The 24,382-nt window shown below is 40.6% G+C and overlaps 1 protein-coding gene across 1 annotated transcript; it reads left to right on the forward strand.

Annotated features, from left to right (window-relative positions):
* The first annotated feature begins 12,000 nt into the window (after positions 1-12,000).
* Positions 12,001-19,421, forward strand: hdgfl3 (HDGF like 3). The gene is made up of 6 exons (XM_067494997.1): positions 12,001-12,294; positions 13,081-13,157; positions 14,844-14,982; positions 15,204-15,365; positions 16,540-16,671; positions 17,228-19,421. Exons 1-6 carry the CDS (start codon positions 12,211-12,213, stop codon positions 17,252-17,254), a joined length of 621 nt encoding a protein of 206 aa, XP_067351098.1. The 5' UTR covers positions 12,001-12,210; the 3' UTR covers positions 17,255-19,421.
* Positions 19,422-24,382: the final 4,961 nt, after the last annotated feature.

Consider the following 24,382-nt stretch of genomic DNA (forward strand, 5'->3'; position numbering starts at 1 on the left):
TCTTCTTTTTTGTGTGTTTCTCATTTTTTCTGCACTGCACAAATGTCATGCACTGCTAACATACAACCGACAGGCATTACTGGACATCGCCAACTCACAACACATTGACTTTACTAGTTTTATTCCACTGGAGCTACAACTCATTGTTTGCTCCCAGAGTCACCACTGAAACCTCCCTGGAGGCCACGAAGCACCGGGCTCGAGTGAGTTAGCTGACCCCAGAAGAGTGGCGGCGCAAGCGAGGCAAGAAGGGAGGGCCCCATGCTAGGCTAAAAGCTCGCGCTAGCTGACCACCGCTACCTAGCCTCCTGCTAGCAAATGTGCGGTCCCTGGAAAACAAACTGGACGAGCTAAGAGCCAGGATTACAACTCAACGGGAAATCAGAGAGTGCTGCTCCCTGATTTTCACTGAGACCTGGCTGGAGTGTTCACTGTTCACTCGTGGTGTGGAGATATACAGACGGTTGATGAACACTGTTCTCCAGATGTGGAGTTTCTACTGCTGTGTTTTTGGCCGCTGTTTACATCCCCCCTCGAGCTACGTCCACTGCAGCACTCAGCAAACAAAAGCATGACGTCATCAATGCTGGACCATGGTTACAGCAACATACGTGGTGCGTACAGGGCTGCACCCCGCCCCCATTTGGACACTCAGACCACACCTCTTGTTCCTGTACCCTGCTTACATGCAAAGACTGAAACAAGCACACCCTGTCACCATACAGGTAAAACTCTGGACCCCAGAGACAGAGAGCACCTTGCAGGACTGTTTTGCGTACAAGATTATGCTGAGTATGTGACTGGGTACATCAGCACTTGTGTCGATAACATCATGCCCACCATACAAATCAGGAAGTTTCCAAACCAGAAGCCCTAGATAAATAGTCAGGTACGTCACATGCTGCGTACTCGCTCTCTTGCATTTAGATTAGGTAATGAGAGCGAGTACAAAGCTGCGAAGTACAGACTGACAAAAGCCATCACAGCGGCCAAGAGGCATTACAGAGAGAAGCTGGTGAGCTTCTACTCTACTGCTAACTCAGGGCGGATGTGGCAAGGCCTGCAGCACATCACAGACTACAGGACCAACACCACCAACATCACCACCTCAACAGACAGCCTGCCGGACAAACTCAACACATTCTGAACCTGCTTTGAGGCCCCCAGCTACACTGCAGAGAGGGGGGTCACACACACCTGGACCACTCAACCCCCCTCCCCTCCACCAACAGTGTCAACGACCCAGGTAAACAAAGCTCTGAGGAAGACAACATTCCTGGGCGGGCCCTCAGAGCATGTGCCAACGAGCTGGTTGATGTTCTCACCTCCATCTTCAACCTTTCCCTCAGCCAATGCACTGTTCCTTTGTGCTTTAAGACCACGACCATCGTCCCCCTGCCTAAGAAGAGCCCACCCACCTGCCTGAATGACTACAGGCTAGTGGCACTCACTCCAATCATTATGAAGTGTTTCGAGAGAGTGGTGCTGGCCCACATTCAGAGCAGCATACCAGACACTATCGACCCCCTGCAGTATGCCTACCGGCCCAACAGGTCCACCTCGGATGCAATTGCTGCTGCCATCCACTACTCCATCTCTCATCTGGAAAATAAGGACTCATACCTGAGGATACTCTTCATAGACTACAGCTCCGCCTTCAACACGGTCATTCCCCAGAAACTCACCAACAAACCGTCCACACTTGGTCTACACCCCACTCTCTGAGAAAGTGCTAGCTAGCCTCTAGAAAGAAACAAACAAACATAAAGGCAGTCACTAACCCTACCTCCCTAATGTGAAAACAAGAGAAAACACTCGAAAGAAAATGGCAGTTCACCTCTACAGCTTCAATACTATTTACAGTTATGTACAAGGTAGCGATGGTGAAGAGTAACACTATTTACAGAATATACAATAACTACACAAAAACTGCGCACAAAGCCTAAATCCAAATCCAAATAACACTCAAAAAGGTTTGGAGGCCGAGAACAGAGAACAGGTGCTGCTGCCAGAGAAGCCAGTCTGGCTGGTGGGAACCGTACTTTTTAAACTTCAGGAAGTGTAGGATTGAACAGTCAGCTTCCAGTACCAATGCAGCCATTCAGGCAGGGCACCTACAACTCAAATACACGGATCCACACAACAAGAAAAACAATCACTCTCATTCAAAAACTTTCACACAAAATACAACTCAAAAAGAACCACAAATACATCTTTGGCTCAACCTCTCCAAAACCAAAGTTCTCATGTTAAAATCCAGTACTTCAAAACAACATGGCATCAGTATCAACATTGTGATTGTCCCCAGCCAGAAATCTGGGGGTCATCATCTACAACCAACTGAGCTTTACGGACCGCATCTCCTGATGATCTAAAATGCGGCAGCAGGCCTCATTTTTATCCAAAAAGGTCTCATGTCACACAAGTCTTCAGATCTCTACACTGGCTACCTGTAGCTGCCCGTATCAGGTTCAAATTTCGTTCTTTTTGGTACAGGGTGGTCAACTCAACAGCTTCTGCTTACTTCAACTCCCTCATTCAGGTCTACAATCCCTCGCGTCCGCTGCGCTCTGCTAATATACAACGTCTGGTCCCGGTGGGACGGTGGTCCCAGCACCACACAGAAAAACTATTTATCTTCCACAACGGTGGATCGAGCTACCAAACTCTGGACGCTCAGCAAACTCAGTCACAATATTCTAAAAGGTGCTGAAAATGAAACTTTCCTATGCACCTAAATTATTATTTTTTTTGTCCTTTTGGCTTATCCCATGAGTTCAGGGTCGCCACAGCGAATCATTGTCCACATGTTGATTGGGCACAGTTTTTATGCCGGATGTCCGTCCTGACGCAACCCTCCCCAATTTCTACTGGGCTTGGACCGGCACTGCGCAGCTGGGGAGGGGAATGGGCTGCTGGGGGTTCAGTATGTTGCCAGAGACACTTTGACATATATATATATATATATATATATTATATATTTGCACTTAAATCAAACTTTCTGATCTTTCTTGCACTTGCATCTCATGGAACAAAAACACTTCTTCTGATAGGACATTGATGTTTTCTCCTTGACTTAGATTTTTGCTGCCTTGTACCTCACTTAGTAGCTTTGGATAAAAGCGGCTGCTAAATGACTAAATGTAAATGTAATGTAAATGTACAGACAGGATAGGGGAGTCAGAAAATCACTACCTCACCACAGGTGTCTGAGACAACCCAGGTAATGATGTAGGGACAAATGGACAGGTAATGTATTCTGTTGTTGAGGGGTTTGAACAAAGTCAAGAGGAGGTTTTTGAAAGGACTGAGGTGTGTGCATTGGGGGACAAAGAAGGAAACTGAAGAACTCCTGCTACTTGCCCCACAGCCCCTTCACCATCACTCAGGCTTCTACGCTGCAACCATCCATTTTAAAACTCAAGATCCTTCTAGAAATTGTGCCTGATCTCTGTGTTAAATAATGCATCTGCATTTTTTTGTAATGTAAAAAAGCTGGCTTTTAGCAGTGTTAGTGGGACAGTAATGCCACCTGACAATCGCTCCCCGCAGTCTGGACTGTGCCCTGCAGAAAAAGAGTCAGACTCTCTGTGATTGACAAGGACAAAAAGACTAGTCCCACTTCTGTTTCTGAATTGTCAACTGCAACCATGGGATTTGAGGCTGAAGGATGAAACCGTGACTTTGACTACAAGAAGTAAAGAACTTAAGCATGACAAGTGTGATTACAATATCTAGGAAAGTCATTTAGAGCGCCAAGGTAAGAGACAGTCTCAACAGGACATTCAATTATTTATAACTTCAGGGAGAGTGGGTACTTTCAAGGCCACACAGCTTACCAGCATTTCAACAAAGGTGTAATAAAACATTCCAGTAAAACATTTCTAAATAAATGGTATGCCATACAACTTTACCTGATCAAAACCTGAGGTATTTGAAGTTAGTCTCTCATGACACTGACTGATCACTGTGTTTTATGAGGCTTTTGTTGTAGAGGGAAATAATCAATAAAAATGAAGCCGTGATACAGGACTAATAGGAAACCTGTGAACTCAGCACAGAGATCTGGTTTTGTTCGTCATCTTTCCAACATGTAGATTTTATTCAGTAGCTGCTGGGAAAGCGAATACAGTACATACCCTCCCACTTGTATTCTCACCTCTGGGATTACATGCCAGGATAATTTCTATATTAGGTAAAACCAGTCAGTAACAGTTCAGGTAGAAGGTTCAGTATGTAGTACAATGTAGTAAAATGTAGTAGTGTGTTCTTTCTTGTGTGCACATAACGCACACACCACAGTGTGCGCATCATGCACACACTTGGGTGACTGTGGTGCAGGAGGTAGAGCGGTCATCCACCAATCCTGCAGTTAATCGGCTCCTCCAGTCACATTTCAAAGTCTCCTTGAGCAAAACACTGAACCCCAGCTTAGGTGAGTGTTGGCCTGCTGCACAGCAGCTCCCCCATATGTGTATGTGATCTAAGTAGGACTAATTAAAAGCTTTTTTTTTATTTTAGCAAATTGATGAAAATTTGAGATTAATATCTCTTTTTTGCAGAAGTATTCAGACCCTTTTTTGTAGCAGTCCAAAGAAGAAAACAAGTCCACCTGGGCATATTCAATAGATTTGAAATGTGTATATACTGTAACATCCATCAATTCACACTCCAATTCTATTCAGGACCCTGGTCCTGGGGGTTCAGGCAAGAAAAACTGGTCAGGGAGGTTCTTCAGTGACTGTTGGGCTCATTTACAACTTCAAACGTTCTCTGCAAAGATGGGAGAACTGCCAGAGTGACACACATCAAGAACTTCCATAAATCAAATCTTTATGATAGAGTGATAGAGTGCAGGGCTTTTTAAATGAAATCTTCTGCAGTGTGTGTTCATCTTTTCAAATCTATTGTGGAATATTTTGGTTGTAGAAATGAGATAAAACACAGGATCCGCTGGCCTGCTGGTCAATGAGAATGCTATAAAGGCAAAATGCTTAACTCACTAATAAATTGTCTACAAGGCAAAAAAAAGTCTCTGACCCTAAAAGAGATAATGCACACAACTATGTGATCTGTTAAAATAAAAAACCTACCTACCTGCTAATTAGCATGTACTGTAAAACTCAGTGAGATGTTTCTGGTGTACCTGCTAAAAACATTGATGCCCATTAGCACAACAGAGATCAAGTGACGGGACCCTCCGTGTCTCGATTTGTTTTGTCCCTCACACCCTTAGCTTTCAGGCAAACTGAAGCTATGTGAACAGTATCACTGGTGTAGTCACAAACCTTTACAGCGAGCAGCATCGTGGACAGACACCCATACCAGATGCCGTGTGTGCACTGGGCTCAGAGGCATCACTGAGAGGGGGAAAAGCCAGTGTGGGGAAATAAGCACCTGTCATGTGCCAACTGAAGTGTTAAGTGCACAAATTGTGGAGGCGAGGGTGATGTTTCCGCAGGGGTGACAGCTCTGGGTCTGGGTGCCATGTCAGGCCCTGGCATATCATGCAAACCCCCCTCCCTCCTATTCCCCCCTGGAGCCCTCCCTCAGCCCTGCTGTTTGCTGAGGGGCACAATGGCAGCTATTATTTACTGGATGTCTGCCTCATTTGCTCATATTCATCCTGACTGGCCATCACAAAGCTACAGGGGGTGTGTTGCCCCCCCCCCCCCCCCCCCCCCCCACCCCCCGTGTCATAGCTGAGGGGCCACGGTGGCAAAACAATCTCTGGCGAGCATTTAGAACATTTATTTCGAGCGCCGGGTGTCAGCCGCAAACCAAATTGCCCACATTCGTGCACTAGGGTCCTCTCCCTTCAGGTTGGGTATGAATGCGAGCCGTGGAAGGTGCATCAGGCCGGGTGTCAGAGGGCCTCTTAACAAACTAACATTAATTCCACATGAAGGTCTCTCTGTGAACAGTGTGAAAGTGTGAAATGTATGATAAATTGAGCGTGCCAGGGGGGCTTTATGACTGTGAAGTGCTGTGGCTGGTCGCAGGCATTGTTATGACTATGGCTATTTAGGATCATGGGAGATGACAGTGTGCTACTGGCAGCCATATAAGCCAGATTTATCTGAGTTTTGTGCGCCAGTGAACAGCAGTAACACTATGAGAGAAACACAAACTTTCAGATCATTTCTGAATTTAACACAACTTCAAGGGCATCATAAAGACATAAGAGGCAACTAATGCTATAAGCCTGACCGAACAAGGTGGCAGCACCTCAAATACACATACCTTTGTTTTCTTCGGACCACCTGTTGTCATGATGTTAGCAGCCGGAAGGAACAAATAAAGGAAGAGGTGGTTGTACTCAGAGACAAATAGCTGGACAGAAGACAGGTAATAACTTTGGACTAATGGTTTCCTGATGCTGAAACACATCAGAAAAACCAAAGTACAAGGCACTGGCTCAGCAGTGCACAAACATCTGCAGGAAACAGATGAAAAGCACGTGTGGAGCCAGTGTAAAATGAGCAGGCCTGAACTTCACTTTGCATTTGCTGCCACCCACAGTACTGAGCTGCCACAGCACATGGTGCCACATGTTCAGGAGACTCCTGTTTAAATAATACACTCATACGAACATATGACACGTACATTTCTCAATTCTGAGTGTTTAAATATATATTACACAATGCTTAAATACACTGTAGCATAGTTAGCAAATCATGTCTCACATCTTACGCCACATGTGTAGTAGGTTATTTCCTGCTGCCATCTGCTGGAAGACTTTTTGTCATGCGGATGTTTGTTTTCTGCACAAACGCAGGGACAGGTCAGGTTTGGGTAAGTCACTAAATAAAGATGTTACAGTCTGTCCTTTTTTAAAGTCATGGCATGCGGTACATGTTGCAACAACAATTGTTGTTTTATACTGGACTTAAACTCGAACTCCTGTGTAATAGTCCAGTGTCTTGTAATATGTGTGGAATGTGATTTGGTACTGTGTTACTACAATAAACATGAGCTCATGAATGGCAGCACACAGTGTGTTGCTCCAAAACCTGTACATATCATTCAGCATTAATAGAAGGTTTGCACATGTGCAAAATACACATGCTGTGTGCATTTATCATCACAGATGCTGACTTTTCAATCTGGTTTATGATCTGCATATTTGATTTGGTTTGTTCAAGATGACAGTTGTAAGTTTTAACTAAGGCCATGCAAACCAAATTCTATATACAAAAGATAGCAAACATGTAGAGTGTTGGCACTAGTCATTGCTACAGGAAACTCCAGCTCAGAGATGGTGCCTCCAAGTGACAGAAATGTTTCACGTTGTCACCATCTAACCCCTTTAGGGGTCATTACAGCAGATCATCCTTTCCCATCTCACTATGTCCTTTCCATCATCCTGTGTTACACTAACTTCTTGCATGTCCTCTTTTACAGCATCCATGGCCTACAGCTCCTTGGCCTCTTCTTCTTGTGTCCAGCAACTCCATCCTCTCCTCTTTTCCCAATAGACCCTGCGTCCCCTCCTTTGCTCATGCCCAAACCAACTAACAAACTCACTCCTGACACTCTTCTCCATCCCTTCCACCCTGCTTTCACTCTCTTCTTCACTTCTCTGCAACATTCCCCCATTACTTTGTACATCTGACCCTGTGTATTTAAACTCATCCACCTTCACCAACTCTCTCTTGTACCTGCATCATTCCACACTCTCTCTCTCATTTACACACATGTACAACATCTTGCTCCAACTGACTTTCATTCCCCTTCTCTCCAGTGCAAACTTCTACTTCTCCAGGTTCAACTCAGCCTCACTACATTTCACATCATCTGCGAACATCATAGTCCATGCAGTCTCTTTTCTGACCTTGTCTTTGATCTGTCCATCACCACTGCAAACAAAATAGAGAGCCGATCCTTGATACAAACTCACCTTCACCGTGAACCAGTCTGTTATTCCTACCACACACCTCACTGCTGTCACACTGTTCTTATACATGTCCTGTATTCTTACATGCTTCTCCCCCACTGCTGACTTTCCCATCCAGTCACATGATTTTCTAAGTCTACAAACACACATTGTAACTCCTTCTGGCTTTCTCTGTACTTCTCAAAACCAACATTGAGTCTATGGTGCTCTTTCTTGGCATGAAACCATATAATTGCTCATTGGTCACCTCTCCTCTCAGCCTCGCTTCCAATACTCTTTCCCACAGCTTCATGGAGTGGCTGACCAACTTTATGCCTCTGTAGTTGCTGCAGCTCTAAACATCTCTCTAATTCTTAAAAATCTAAAACAGTACACTTTTTCTCCACTCCTCAGCCATCCTCTCTTTTTTCAGAGCTTTGTTAAATAATCTGGTTAACCACTCCACTGCCCTTCCTGTCTTCATCCTCTTAATTTCTTTAATAACCTCATCCTTACAAAGTGCCTGCACTTTGTCATTTTCTAGATTAATTATCTCCTCAAAATTCTCCGTCCACCCTCTTAACATTCTCTCATAGCTTGTCAGCACATTACCATCTGCATCCTTTACCATTCTGACCTGCATCACATCCCTCCTAGTTCAGTCCCACTAATACAAGTCCTTTTCTCCTTCCTTAATGTGTAGCTTCTCATACATCTCATCATACGACTTAGCCTTAACCTTTCCCCCACCTCTCTTTATTTTGCTTTGCACCTCCTTGTTCACTTGTCTACTTTTCTCAAGTCTCTTACTTTCAGTTCACTCTTACATTTCAGTTCTACTGTCTCTTTCGTGTTATAATTTCCTGAACTTCCTTGTTCCACCACCAAGTCTCTTTGTCTCCCTTTCTGTGTCTGGGTACCTTCCTAGCTGTCTCCCTCACCACTTCCACAGTAGTTTCTACCAAAAGTCCTCCTTTTTCAGTTCTCCACCATCTCATAATCTTTGTTGGGTCTTTATTCTCTTTGTCTTCCTCAGTTCCGAAGTCATCCTGCAAGCCGACATCTGGTGCTGTCTAACTACACCTTCTCCTGACACCATCTTACGGTCTTTCAGGCCTGTCCTCCGGCTCCAAGCCTTTGTGAGCGTTATTTCGATTTTTGGATTGTTAGGCCTTGTGCCACAGTTTTTGTGTAGTTATTGTATATTCTGTAAGTAGTGTTACTCCTCACCATCGCCACCTATTTACATAACTGTAAATAGTATTGAAGCTGTAGGGGGGAACTGCCATTTTCTTTCGACTTGTTTTGTCTTGTTTTCACACTTGGGGAGGTTTGTTTGTTTGTTTAGAGACTAGCTTGCACTTTCTTCGGTAAATAACTTATTTTGTTTATTATTTTGGCCTCACAACATTCACAGTTCCTACTCTCACCTCCAGACTCCTCGGCTTTCTCCTCTGCTGCTGTCTCAGGACATGCCTTTGTCCTTCTTTGCCCAAAAGTAGCATACTTGGTCTGCAGCAGGTTTTACGCCGGATCCCCTTCCTGATTCAACCCTCCCCATTTATCTGGGTGTGGGATGGGCACAAAAGGTGCACTGGCTTGTACAGCCTTCGTTGGTGGGTAAGATAATACATTTAAATGTTGTATTTAATTTAAAAGGACGAACAACAAATGTTCTGTACTTATAAAGTGCTTTTCTACCTATTTTACTGAATCTTATTCATCCATTCGCACTCACAGTTACGCACACTGATGAGGGAGCTCTACCTTCCTGTGCCACAGTCGCCCCAAGAAAGGAAGAGAATGTGGCAGGAAACAGATTTATGTTTAAATCTGTTTTTTACCCTAGAGGCTGTAAGATGATTCATATAAACGTAGCTCCCCCTTAGCACCCGCACATCACTGTGCTGCTAAAAGAGCAGCAGGTGCTATCCCAAGGTTGCTATCCCGAGATAATATGGAAATTGTTCTGAGATAAAGGCATTAAAAAGTTAACTGAAGCCATGGCTCTACTCAGCTTCCCCACATCAGGCACGTTCTCACAGGCAGTTCCTCCAGGTAATGTCATGATGAATTTCAGGGTTGTAGTTCAAGTTGGAAACAGTCACTCTAACAATTTGATGCATGCAATGTTTTTATGATGTTTTAAATTGCAAGCTTCTGCAAAATTTAAAAGGGAATCATTTGGACTCATGTTTGGATAGAAACACAACAAATTCCTAGAGGGACTGGGGAAAGCAAGCTTAAGAATTGGAACAGCACCCCCTACCCACTAAGAGAGTTCACCAATACTAATGCGAGTTTAAAACTTATAATGTTGAAGGAAAAAAACAAACTAAACAATGTTTAAACTTTGAGCTCACACAATCTTGTCCTGTTGGGAACATCGAGTATGCATGATAATTCATGCCAAAGCTATTGTAAACTGTAAATAGCAACACACATATATAGCACTTTTATCCAAAGCACTTCACAATGTTGATTCCCATACACTCCGATGGCGATGGGTGCCATGCAAGGTGCTCTCCTGACCCAACAGGAGCAACTTGAGGTTCAGAATCTTGCCCAAGGTCACTTTGACATGTAGCCAGGAGCAGGGATCGAACCACTGACACTGTGGTCCATGGTCAACTGCCTTACCAACTGAGCTACAGTCGCACATACATGGTTAATGGTTACACCTTCAAAGTAGCATTGTTTCTTGAATATTATGCCATAACATTGTGATTCTGAAAGCTGACCAAGCTGCATTTTCATTATTAACCTAATTTAGATTTTGGGAAGGAAGCAGTAACTTAATACACTGTGTCCTCATTACATTCTGGAAGAAGACATGTACAGCAGTAGTGAAGCAAAAGAAAACTGTTGCGATAAAAGTTGTAGACCCAGCAAAGGATGAAAAGGTTCCTGTCTCTGGACATTGAGATTTCCAGGTCTTTGAAACTTCCCAAGATTGTCATTACTCTTCACCATAGCACAAAGCTGGTAATACACATAGTTAAAATAATTTCAGTTTTAAAATAATTGCATAAACAGCATGAGAGTTACTGTACCAAAGATGGTAGATGTTGTTCACCTAGCCAGTGTTCACTTAAAAATATATGATAACTGGATGCAAATCCCAGATGTAAGATCAGACACCAGTGAAGACTGTGGCACCTCAAGACAAAACAGTTAGGGGATCTTATTTTGAGCCTTGGTTCCCCACTAGGGCATCATATCACCGGAAGTCCTAGTGAGGTACAATTCCTGTGGTTGAGTTTTTCTGACTAAAGCTTTGAGCAACATCTTGGAGGCATGGACTCTGAGGAAGAACACCTGGAGAGGAGATTGAACAATCTGGACCAGTTGGCAAGTACTACACGAAGCACCATCCACAAATTATTTTCTACAAGAAAGATACACTTTCATAATTCTCTGTCTATAAAATGCAATAATATAGTTCTGACATTTTCTTTACTGGACTTGTTCACACAGTGTTTGCTGCTCATAGCGTCTCTTCTACTGCTCATGGACACAACTGTGATTCTCCTTTTTTAATCGTTTAGTCATACAAGTTGAATTTTCTTTACCAGTCCTGTCACACATAGTATGAATAACATAATTCTGCATGGAAAACTGCTTCCAGCTTGATATGTTAGTGTTTACTTGAGTGCTTTAGGTTTCTGCATGTTGAACCATGTTGTCTACTGGTGTGAATGGTCAAGGTAGATGGGAAACAGCGGAGCTACTGTACATGCTGTAGCTTAGCTTGCTAAGGCTGCGAGATGCTTCCACCAAGTGGCCACTTACTGCCATTGAACTTGGCGGTGACCAAAGAAACTTATGGAAACTAGTTATTTCACGTGTCTGATTAGAATTAGAATTTTTGTCAATACACATTGTGTTTTTACTTTTTGCGACAGGTTTTAAAGGGAGTAAAGACAGCATTTGCTCGCGTTTTTTTTTTTTATATTTTCATTCTTAGTTCACAGAACACGTTTCAGTCAGGAAACTGACGCTAATAGGAGTAAAATAGAGTCTAAGCATGTGCATTGCTTTTATTTCGAAGGCCGGAAGTTTGATTCCCGCTACTCTGACAGACTTTGCGTTTCTTCATCACAGGTACGATTCAACTTAGGCCATTCTCGATGCTTTTACACCTGAATTTGTACGTAAGCGAATCGCCCCTTCAGGCCCCGTTTTCCGCCTTTTTTTAATTATTTATTTCCGTGTAAACTGCAGTCTTGATATAAAAACATTGATGGTGGATAATTCAGCCGTGCGCTGAGGGCCCCGGGGAGAAACGCAAAGGATTATTAAGTCTTCTCAAACGTCCGATTTTCTCCAGCGACATGGCTCGACCACGGCCGCGAGAATACAAGGCAGGAGATTTGGTTTTCGCTAAGATGAAGGGTTACCCGCACTGGCCGGCGAGGGTGAGTCTGGGATGCGGCCGGGCTGGGAGCACAGGGAGGCGGGGTTGATTTACACAATACGGCCGCTGCTTTGCGGGGGGAACTGAAGGGATGTTAAGGTGCTCCGAGCTCGGATACAGCCTGTCTGCGCATTTTAGTTGCCGACGACCAAAATGTCAAGTCCATGCGTTTGATTTTCTACATCATAATTCGACTTTAGGTTGTTTTATTGGGCTTCGTTTTTTTCAGCCCGTTTCCTGTTCCTTTGAGCTGGGTTGTAACGCATTTTGCCATGTTATTATTCCATTAATTCTCCTAATTAGCTCAGCGTGTGTTTTTCATTCACAGTTGACCTCGGTTAACCCGTAGCGCCTTTCTTTTAACACCACTGTTAAACCCATAGGTGTCATTAGCGTTGGTGGCCGTTACACTACACACAGCACATGCCTCTAATAAAGGGCAGGGTCTGCTCTTCATTTCAGTGGCCCACATAGACCGTCATGTCATCACTATGGATTCCCAGTTGTGCAGTGGGCAGCCAGGCTCCATTTGTAGCCTTACAAGTTACTACAGCAGCGTCTCTCTCTCTCCGCATTAGTTCAGTTTCATCACGCTGTAACGTTAGACAAACGCGCCAAGTAGCTCCTCGTTTATCCTTAAGGTAAAAGCCTGAGTAGACATTAGCACGATGATGGCAATCATTAAAAAAAAAAAATGTTGCAATCACAAAAACTACATGCTTAGCATTAGGATGAGTAGAGCCTATAATAAATATTTAATTACGCTTTCTCTCTGTGTGTCGTTCAGATTGATGAACTTCCTGAAGGAGCTGTCAAACCACCTGCCAACAAGTATCCCATCTTCTTCTTTGGGACCCATGAAACGTAGGCACTTCATTTTCCAGCATGTGCAGCATCTCTTAGACTGTAAGAGGAATTACGTTCACATGCTCATAATAAAACAAATATTATAGAGTTGTGATATGGTGCGTCCCATAAAAGTGTGCAATTTTGATCATGTGGTTGCAATCTGACACCATCCGTTTTCACTTGATCTTCACAACAGATTTTAATCTTTTTTATTTACGAAATATAACAAACTAAAAATTAAATTCATGCGTTAAATGAAGAACTTTGCCATAATAGGATATAGTCAAAGTTAAGTTATTTTCAAACAAAGCAGTGCACAGCTTGTAGACAACCTTCCAAGAACATTTCTGCCAAACTTAAATGTACTAGTTTAAGTGTCTGAATGCTTGTATGAAAGAAACATTTCGGTTTTTGATTTTTTTAAAAACTTGTTAAAAAAAAGGAAAAACTGTGTTTTCACTTTTTCATTATGGACTTCTAAGAGTAGAAAATTGCAATTTTATCCATTTAATTTGTGCTTTCAGTGAATACTTTCTAAAGACACTGTCATTACCTTTCTACACACTGTGCACACACCCAAGTTGTTGAGCTAGATTTGCACCGGTGGGCATGTGTCCAGAACACTTGGCAGTCAGGACAAGACAACTTAAACAGACTCCAAAGGACACTAACGATTAACTGAGTCATAGCAACAGTAACATGCAAAGAGTAGAAATCATGATCAATTGTTTTGCTTGTAATCTGAACAGATTAGTAAGATAGTGGGGGAAAATTTTTTTTTCAGCTTTTGTGGTTTAGAAGAAAAAAGGAAAACACACAATTAAAGCATGTTCAGCTGATATGAACTTTGTTGTTGGAGTAGTTGGTTTCTTTTTTTTTTTTTGGTTCTCTCGGTTTATCTCGTGAGTTCAGTGTCGCCACAGCAGATCATTGTCCGCATGTTGATTTGGCACAGTTTTTTTTTTTTTATGCCGGATGCTCTTCCTGACGCAACCCTCCCCAATTTCTACCGGGCTTGGACCAGCACTGCACAGCTGGGGAGGGGAATGGGCTGTTAGGGGTTCAGTGTCTTGCCCAGAGACACTTCCACATATAGCCCATTTGAAATTACAGTATGTAAAAAGTTTAGTTGCTGTATGTAACAAGTTTAGTTCTTGCAGTTTCTAAGATTTGATTTAAGTGGATAATATAGATGCACCCATAGTTGTTTTTTTCTGGCCCTCTATCCAAGTGGTTTCTGCCAATGTCAAGACCAATTTACTACTTGTATTCACCTACAGTAAAATTCCATTAAATATGCACCTTGTGCATTGAAAATAACAGCTGTGTTGTTCTTACTGGAGGTATTGGCTCAAAATTCTTAAGTTCATAAAATTTAAAATTTCATTTGAATGAAACAATAACTAACTATGACAATGAGAATTCTGAAATTGAGATGATCTCTAGAGAGAAGATATCTTCCTCTAGTATTTTCCAAATTACCGATACACTAAGTCCACTTGTGGTGTTGCAGTAGTGCCTTTACAAATTGGAGTATCTTACCTCACAAACAATCTTTGGCTGAGTACAAACTACACACAGCACATTAATAAAGTTATTCGTAGAATTATTGTTCATTGGTAACAGCTGAAACAACCTTCCATTGGTAACAAACAATATGTGCTATTAATAGTAGTAATTAATGTCTCTTCCCTTATTTAGTGCATTCTTAGGTCCAAAGGACCTTCTCCCCTACAAAGATTATAAAGACAAATTTGGCAAGTCCAACAAGAGAAAAGGTTTCAACGAGGGTCTGTGGGAGATCGAGAACAACCCCGGAGTAAAGTTCACAGGCTATCAGGTTAGTCACTGTTATGTGTTCAGTGGGAAAAAAGGACGATAACAGCAGAGATGGCAAAATAGCCAACAAAGCCACATTGTTGCAAACGATAAGAAACAAACGAAAGGACTAAAGCAGAGAGTATGTTTTTGCATATCTTAAATTTGAAATGAATGTTGTGAAGGTAGTCATTCCATCTTTAAGTGCTGCAGAACAATTGGTGGGTATTTTTTCACACACAGGCCATTCAGCAACAGAGTTCATCAGAAACAGAAGAGGGGGGGAAATCTGCTGATGGCAGCAGTGAGGGCGAGGAAGGAGACTCCATTGAGGGAAAAGATGAGAAGGAAAAGCTGAAAGGAGACAAGACTGGATCCAAACGGAAAAAGTCAGCCAGCACCAAGGTACTTTAGTCTAGCTGAGAAACATGCTAACACAGATGCTAGGACTGTGCAAGTACACCCACAGCACTCACAAGAGTTTATGTGTCATTCATGTTTCTGGTTACTCTCTTGGAATCCCATTCACCTATGAAGGTGAAGACATAGGTGCATTTACGTTGGGATCATTTGTTTTGAAATAGGCTTCATAAACTCAGCTTTAAAACAAATGCTGGGGTCTGATCATATATCTACAGTTGATACTGGCACTGGCATCTTAAGTTGTGTCACTTTCAAGCAAACTAGTTCATTTAAGTTGTTCGAATAACAAGTGTGGGTTTAACATTTTAGTAGAGTTTAACCCACCTTTTGTTGCTGCGAGGCCAGACGGAGGCTATTGTGTGTCCCAATCCTCAAAAGTTTCTTCCTCTGCTTACACAGCTCCATTGTGTCCAAAAATGATTTAAAAGCACCAGTAAGCCACACTGCACACGTACACTGTCGGTTATTGTGACTCGGTCCACCTGGAAATACATACTAGGATGCCAAATGTCAATTCATCTACCACAGAAAATATTGTATTTCTAGATGGACATGTGAAAGTTAGAAAATTTGAAAATTCATTTATGCAAATATTTTGGTTAGCTTGTTTGCCTTTGTTTTGAAAGGAGTATAAAAACTTGCACGTTTGAAGGGATCGAGTTCTGCAGCACCACCACACTGTGTTACTGTATTAGTGGATAAGCCACTGCTGCTGTAAATGGAAGCAGGTTGAAAAAGTCACTAGCATCCCACTCCTCGCTTAGCAACCACCGTTACCTAGCAACTGGGTCCCATTACGTACAGCACGTGGTGCATCCAAAGGAATGTGGCACTGCTGGGGAGCGGTGCACTGATGTGTGTATGTGTGTACAAGAAGCACATGAGGGAACTGGAATCTCTCGGCAAAGAAATGATTAAATGTGATCTCTTCATTGGTGGTTGGGAAGTGTGGAGGATGTAGTCATCTGCCTTTTCTAACTCCCCTTTCAACCCCACCCCCCTCACACACACACACATATACATGCATGCTGATTAGTGTTTATATGTAAATAAAATAAAGTTCTTGAAGTAATAGGCCTTTATTTTTGCACTAAAAAGTTGGAAGTGACCAGAGGTTTCAAACATGACTACTGACATTTCTTTGTATCTGTGGCAGAAATCCTCTAAGTTGTCGAGGATCTCGTCCGGGGACGATGACCTGGAAAAGGATGGGAAAGATGATGACCAGAAGAGCAGCTCAGAGGGAGGAGACCCTGACAACATTATCCAGAATGCCACAGACAGCAAGGTGGGATTCATAAACAGCTTCATTCTCAACACCCTGATCACTCTTAGTGCTCATTTGACAGTATTTGTGTCAGTGGCAATATTATTAGCAAAACATACCCAATTCTGTAAAAAAACCATCTCATATTTAATGACTAATTTAGGACCTGTGCATATCTGTATTTTTATATTATAGGTGTTAAATATATTGCTTTATATACTGTTTGGAATATTATTAATTTTCCAAACTTTTGTTTGTTTTTAATATATATGAAATTATTTATCCGATTCTACAAATTTAAATGATCATAATGATCAAATGATCATAAAATTAAGGGAAATAATTTAAAATGATGTTTCCATTCTGGTAAAATTTTGTGTTATTTTTTTCATGGTTCACATCATTCTGTCTTTACTGTGCTTTGTACTAATAACAGAATCATTTCACTAGTTTCTCTTTTAATTGTTTGTCTCTTGCATTGCACTTTGGTTAACATTTAACGTGTGAACACAACAGTGTAATATTACTATCAGTAATACTAACAATTGCTGTGTTTCTTTCTTACTTTGCCTCCCAGAACCAGCTGCTCATGGAAGAACATTAAGGAAGAGAGCATCAAAGGGAAATGATTCATTGTAGCTGTGATGTTGATGGAAAAGGTGAATTTACAACATGATTTCTCATCAGCACCATCTCCTGGCTGCCATCATCACCCCCCCATTTCTGTTGGACTTGTACATGCTTGTATGAAAGATGCACCCATACTGATACAATCAGTCATCATGTGTCTACCAGGGTAAGACTGGGCATTATGTCACACACTTTTTACAGCACTTAAAACAAATGTCTATGGCTTTGTCAAAATTCAAATTAAAGCCTTCGTCATCCTGAAAATAGAGATTTGGAATGCTTTTTTTGTTCAATTTAAATGTTATCGTTAGGTAAACATAAAGTATAGGATATGTAAAGGGGCATTAAGTACTAAAAGACATTTATCATGCTCTGTTGGCTTCTATTCAGCTTTGTGATAACTTCCGCTGTGTTTATATGGAAGCTTTTTTCTACTGAGGGCCACACTAATCACCCCGTCAGAATAAAATCATGTTTTAAATTAAGAAATACCCTTGAAGAATCTGTTATGGTATGTTTACTTGTCAAGGAATTAGTAGCTCAGTTATAATTCCAATTTTAGAATAAAAAAAACATTTCATCCAAAAAATAATGTCAATTCAGTTAGTTTGCTTAACCCTTCAGAGATCCTAGGGACAATTTGTGCTATTGAGTGTTTTATTTTCAAGTCACATGGCTATGCTGAATAAATATAGCTCAAATCTGCCAGAGAATATTTATTTTTTAAAAAGTTTAGAAATGTCATGTCATTTCCTTAAATTTGCTTAAAATGGCTTGGCTACATAAAAATCAACACATTTGATCTTAACGACTACATTTCCCATTAAAATTCATTGAAAATGTCTTTTCTGCCCCCCCCATGTATCTTAACTTTAACTAATCGATTCCTTTAGGTTATTTCATTTTTGACTATTGGCCTTGTATTTGTAATTTTAGATTTGTCCACCAGATGGCGCTACCTTTCCCATTCAAAGCATGCAGGAACAATCCCCACTTTTTAGGATCTTTTTCAAGGGTGCCTTGCTAATGAAGTATGAGTGTGTCACTACTGACGTTAGATTCATGGTGTGTGTGTGTGTGTGTGTGTCTGTGTGTGTGTGTGTGTGTGTGTGTGTGTGTGTGTGTGTGTGTGTGTGTGTGTGTGTGTGTGTGTGTGTGTGTGTGTGTCCAAATTCATAAATGCTTTCTCTTAGTAGGCCGCACTTTGTTTTGGTAAAATAATTGGGCTGTTATGGTAACATATTGGCTTTTAAAAGGTTAAAACCCCAAAAAAATAATTAATATTTGATATGTATACTTTACGCTGAAGTGGTTTTAAAAGATTGAGTCATTTAAAGTTGAAAAAAAAATATTCACTATTTTCACAGCAGTTTTTGAGAAGGTGACATTTTTGTCTTTAGGATCAAATATAGATTTTCTTTATTTTAAATCTAACACTGCAAATAAACAGAACAAAACAATGCATCAATATCAATTTTGCTGCCAATCATTGACCCATCTCAGGGCCCAATAATAATAATAATTAAATCCTCCTGAAAATAGTGTGGCTGTAGCTCAGCTGGTAAGACATTTTTTGTCATTAGGATCAAATGTGTGAGTGTTAACCTGCATCTCACAGTCATCATAGAGTTGTTGGCTGGCATGAAAATAAAGAGAAATGTATGGATACAAATGATAAATTTAGAAGCAAAAATATGTGTACTGTCGTATGTATGTTTTCACAATTTGACAACAGACTGAGCTAGAGATGGAGTCCAGTGAAGAAATGATATATTAGCATGAATTCTGATGACAAAGCTATGTGGTAGCAGTAGTGTGGGATGCTGGCAAACAGCTAAATTTACCAGTTAGTACTGAGTATTGAACTCACAGTCAAACACTTAGACGTTCTGTTTTTAGTCAGACTTCTCTTCCCCAGCTGACTGGCCACAGTTGCTCCATTGTACATCTAGTGTACTTTTATGTCCCTTTTGGCTTTAAACAAAAAGAAGGGAAATGAAAAAAAAGAGTTTGACACATGCCCCTTTTTACGTTTTAAGACATAAAAGGAAATGTATTTTAGGGACAACTCTAATGATGTGTAAAAAAAAAAAAAGATACACAAGATGATATTTTTATAATGACAGCTTAAGTATAAATTGTGTTTACAATGGTATTTATTTAATACATTTGTTACAAAAACTAGAATGGGGACAAATAGATAATAAATAACAAAAAATCTGATGGAAAGTGAAATAGTGTCAAGGTGTGGACTACATTTCTAAAACAGTAATTAGATACCTGTTTTGTCAGGGGCATTAAAAGCTCAGAAATTCATAAAATGGGTTTGTTTGAATTTACTGTATTTATATCGTTATCTAGTCTTAATCACATGTGTGTGAAAGCCATGTTTAAAAAAAAATCATTTAAAATTCAAATGTCTTTTTCAGCTACAAGCTCCTATATATTTTATTTTAAAGTATTTTTTCCAGATCCTTATCACTCGCTATCTACTTATGTACTATTTAACTTAAAATAAGCTTAGTTACTGCCTTCTTGATTCTTGTTAAACGGGAAACTAAATGTACTTAGAAGGTAGTATGTGAAATTTTTGTTATAATACAAATACAGTATTGGTGCATCTCTACCCTGAATGTGACATCATATGATATCAACATGTCACAAAATGTGATACTTTGGCCAGATTAAATTGGGTTTAAGCGGCTCGTGATCTTCCCAGTATGTCACAATCACACAGTGTAAATAACCATCATTCTGTATTTATACTGGCCCGTACATACCTGCCTGTATTGTATCACTCATGGTCACCTGTCACTGTCGAAACGCATTTGATACGACCTCCATATGTATACTCTCCTACTGTCCATGCTATATATTGGGTATTGCAATGTACTGATCACTCTGGTTGTAGCTGGAAATAGCTTTTCTACAAGGATAATCATTGGAAGGACTTACGGAGTTTTCAGTAACTGTCAAACATGATCCATTACGCTATATGTTGCTCTTTTATGTAACCAGAAAAAGAGGAATGGAAACACATAGATAAATGTATGAAGTGTTGTGCACAATTGGGTTACACATTGTAACTCGATATTAACTATATCTGTATATTTTACTTTGTTGTAGAATATAGGACCACTATTCTATTTGGACTGCACTAGATAATGGCTCATCTTTTTATGGAAAAGTGATACATCTGTTCTGTGTATCTGTGAAATAGATCACTGTATATTTCAGAGATTTTTATAGTGGCATGCTGTACTGTTGTACTCCAGGTCATTCTTTTTGAACATGTCCATTGTTTCTTAGCTTAAAATCTTTTTTTTTTTGGGATGGAATGGACTTGGAGAAAAAAATGACACACAATCCACTTGTTTCTGTTTCTTTGCCTCAAAGTCCCAAGCTGACAGTATATTGAACCACATTGACTTTCTAAGAGACTGAGAGCCCCAAAGATGGGTTTTCACCTGAAATATTCTGAACATACAGTGTAAGAATGTGATGCATTTTCACATCATATTGCCAAACCTGTTTTTGTCCCTGTGGGAGTTTAACTTTGAGGTTGATGACAACAGACTGCTGTCTTTTAACTCTGTGCTAGCTGCCTTTATGTTGCTTTCATTATTATTGCCATGAGATATAGACTTATTTATTTTTGATGATAAGAATAAGACAACTTCTGTATTTAATGAATGTTTTTTTTAATTTCCTTAAAAATAATTATGCTCATATTTGGAACATGTTTTGCATTTTCAAGGTTTGTAATTTACTGTAAACTGTTTTTGCTGTTTATGGAGAAACCTTTTACTAAATAAAGTCATTGGAATGCATAGTGTGGTTGTAATGCTGATTTAACACAGCACATAACAAAATTGTCACTTGAAAAAAAATGGAGATACGTTTCCACTCTGATGCTATTCAGTTCTTACATCTCCTTAGGTGCTACAGAAAAAGCTGTTTTATGAATCCAACAATGGCCATGGAACGATATTCACATTTCCATATGGTATAGTTGGACAAGTGTTCGTCTCGGCTTTCAGGTACCATTTAACATGCTTACATTAGCATCCTGTCATTTCTGGAACTAACAGTAAACTGTTTTTTCCTGAGGAAAGACTTGTGGCAAAACCTAAATAAGCAGCATTGCGTCAAGAAATTATCACTAGATTTGCTTTTTTAGCAATACTAACCTCAGCAGAGTTGAACCTACTAACAAACCCTCATTTCTGAGAGAAGAAAATGCTCTCAGAGAATAATAATTGAAGTGTGGTGTTTGAATGAGTCCTTTGTAGCCTTCCCCGAAATGTGGTGGAAGGTCTGTCAGAGTTTGGGGCTGCATTTGTATTTTTCATTGGCCAGTGGTTCTGGTGATGCTTATCGGAAATTATGGGATTACAAATGCTATAAAGTACAGACAGGATTAAATTTATCCTGCCATTCCTTCTTGACCAGTTTTATTTTTCAGCATGACACTAGTCCCCAGCACTTTACTAATGCGGTAAAATTATATTTGAAAAGAAAAAATAAAATGCTGACAGTTGTGGGCAGGTCTCCACAGAGCCTAGACTTGAATATCTAAAACGGGATCACCTGGACAGAAAAAGACTTAAAGTCGGCCTTTGTTTTAAAGAAGACCTCTGGGAAGTGCAGAAGGAAGCCTGGTATATAATATACTAGGAGATTACTTTAAAAAACTCAAAGACAGTCTCCCCAAAAGAATTCAATATGTGCTAAGTGCAAATTTACAAACTAATATAGACTAAATAATATATTATATTTTATACATAATCCCTGGATTTTTGGTTAAATCTTTTCAAATAAAAGGAAGTTCAATTCAACTTTATTTATATAGCGCCAATTCACAACAATGTCATCTCAAGGCACTTTACAGAATAAAGTCAAGACTATAAAGATGTATAGAGATCAACGGCTTTCGGCTTGTCCCTTCAGGGGTCGTCGCAGCGTAACATGTTCCGCACGTTGATTTGGCTTGTGTTTTTACACCGGATGCCCTTCCTGCTGCAACCCTCCCATTTTTTCTTCCGAGTTTGGGACCGGCACAAAGGGTGCCCTTGATGGCTGGGTGGGGCCACACCTGGTGGGATTGATAGAAAGAACCCAAAAATTCCCCCTTGAGCAACCCCTAGGCAACAGTGGAGAGGAAAAACTCACTTCCCCTTCAGCAGAACCAGGCTCAGGGTGGGTGGTGAACTGGGTGCTGGTTCCACAGGAGAGGACGTTTATAGCTAAAGGCTCTGCCTCCTATTCTACCTTTGGAAATTCTGGGAACCACAAGTAGGCCTGCATTCTGAGAGCAAAGTGGTCTACTGGGATGATATGGTGCTATGAGGTCTTCTATATATGATGGAGCCTGACCATTCAGAGCTTTATATGTAAGAAGCAGGGTTTTAAATTCTATTCTAAATTTAATGGGAAGCCAATGGAGAGAAGCTAGTGAAGGTGAAATATGATCTCTCTTGCTAGTTCCAGTCAGCACTCTTGCTGCAGCATTTTGGATTAATTGCAGGCTCTTTAGGGAGTTACTGGGGCATCCTGAAAGTAGGGAATTACAGTAGTCCAACCTAGAAGTAACAAATGCATGGACCAGTTTTTCGGCATCACTTTGAGACAGTATGCTCCTAATTTTGGCAATGTTCCGTAGGTGGAAGAAGGCTGTTCTAGAGATTTGTTTTATATGTGAGTTAAAGGACAGATCCTGATCAAAAATAACTCCAAGGTTCCTTGCAGTAGTACTGGAGGACAGAATTATGCCATCTAGAGTAATGATATGGTTGGACATCATGTCTCTGAGATTTTTGGGCCCAGATACTATGACTTCAGTTTTGTCTGAGTTTAGAAGTAAAAATTGTGGGACATCCAGGCCTTTATGTCTTGTAGGCATGAAGCTTAACTACCTTTTTTTTAAATCTGGTTCCATAGATAGATATAGCTGGTTATCATCAGCATAGCAATGGAAATGTATGGAGTGTTTTCTAATAATGTTCCCTAAAGGAGACATATATAAAGTAAAAAGTATTGGTCCTAACACAGAACCCTGTGGAACTCCATAGCTAACCTTTGTGTGCATGGAGGATTCATCATTAACATGAACAAATTGAAATCTATCAGACAGATACCATTTAAATCAGTTCCTTTAATCCCAATTTCATGTTCCAGTCTTTGTAATAAAATCTTGGGCCCAATGGTATCGAATGCAGCACAAAGATCTAACAGAACAAGTATAGAGATGAGTCCATCATCTGAGGCCATGAGAAGATCGTTGGTGACTTTTACCAGTGCTGTTTCTGTACTATGATGAACTCTAAATCCTGACTGAAAGTCTTCATACAAATTATTCCTATGAAGGTGATAACATAATTGTTTTGCAACTACTTTTTCAATTATTTTAGAAATAAAGGGGAGATTAGATATTGGTCTGTAATTGGCTAAAACACCTGGATTAAGACAGGGTTTTTTAAGTAATGGTTTAATTACAGCTACCTTATAGGCCTGTGGTACATAGCCTGTTTCTAAAGATAGATTGATGATATTTAATATGAATGTATCTATTAAGGGTAAAGCTTCCTTGAGCAGCTTAGTTGGAATAGGGTCTAGCAGACAGGTTGTTGGTTTAGATGAGGTAATAATTGAAGTTAGTTCAGAGAGATCTATGGGTAAAAAGCAGTCTAACAGGGAGTGGGGCCTTATCGATGACTCTAGCACTGTTGAACATGAAGATCTATCTGTAATTTTTGGGGGGAGGATCTGGTGAATTCGTTCTCTAATAGCTACAATTTTATTCATAAAGAAAGTCATGAAGTTATTGCTGCTCAGAGTTAAGGGAATAGTAGGCTCAACAGAACTATGGCTCTTAGTCAGCCTGGCTACAGTGCTGAACAGAAACCGGGGGTTGTTCTTGTTTTCTTCTATTAATGATGATTAATATGCTGTTCTGGCATCACAGAGCTTTTTTGTACATTTTTAAACTATTTTTCCAGGCTAAATTAGATTTATCTAAATTTCTGGAACATCAATTCCTTTCAAACTTTTGTGTTGCCTGTTTTAGGTTGTGTGTTGGTGAACTATACCATGGAGATCACGT

This window comes from Channa argus, chromosome 2, assembly GCF_033026475.1.
Source record: "Channa argus isolate prfri chromosome 2, Channa argus male v1.0, whole genome shotgun sequence".
In the NCBI taxonomy this organism is placed as follows: domain Eukaryota; kingdom Metazoa; phylum Chordata; class Actinopteri; order Anabantiformes; family Channidae; genus Channa; species Channa argus.

Coding starts and splice junctions, on each gene's coding strand:
- hdgfl3 (XM_067494997.1), top strand. CDS start 12,211: ATGGCTCGACCACGGCCGCGAGAATACAAGGCAGGAGATTTGGTTTTC. Junction 14,983..15,203: donor TAAAGTTCACAGGCTATCAG/GTTAGTCACTGT, acceptor TTTCACACACAG/GCCATTCAGCAACAGAGTTC. Junction 16,672..17,227: donor AGAATGCCACAGACAGCAAG/GTGGGATTCATA, acceptor TTTGCCTCCCAG/AACCAGCTGCTCATGGAAGA.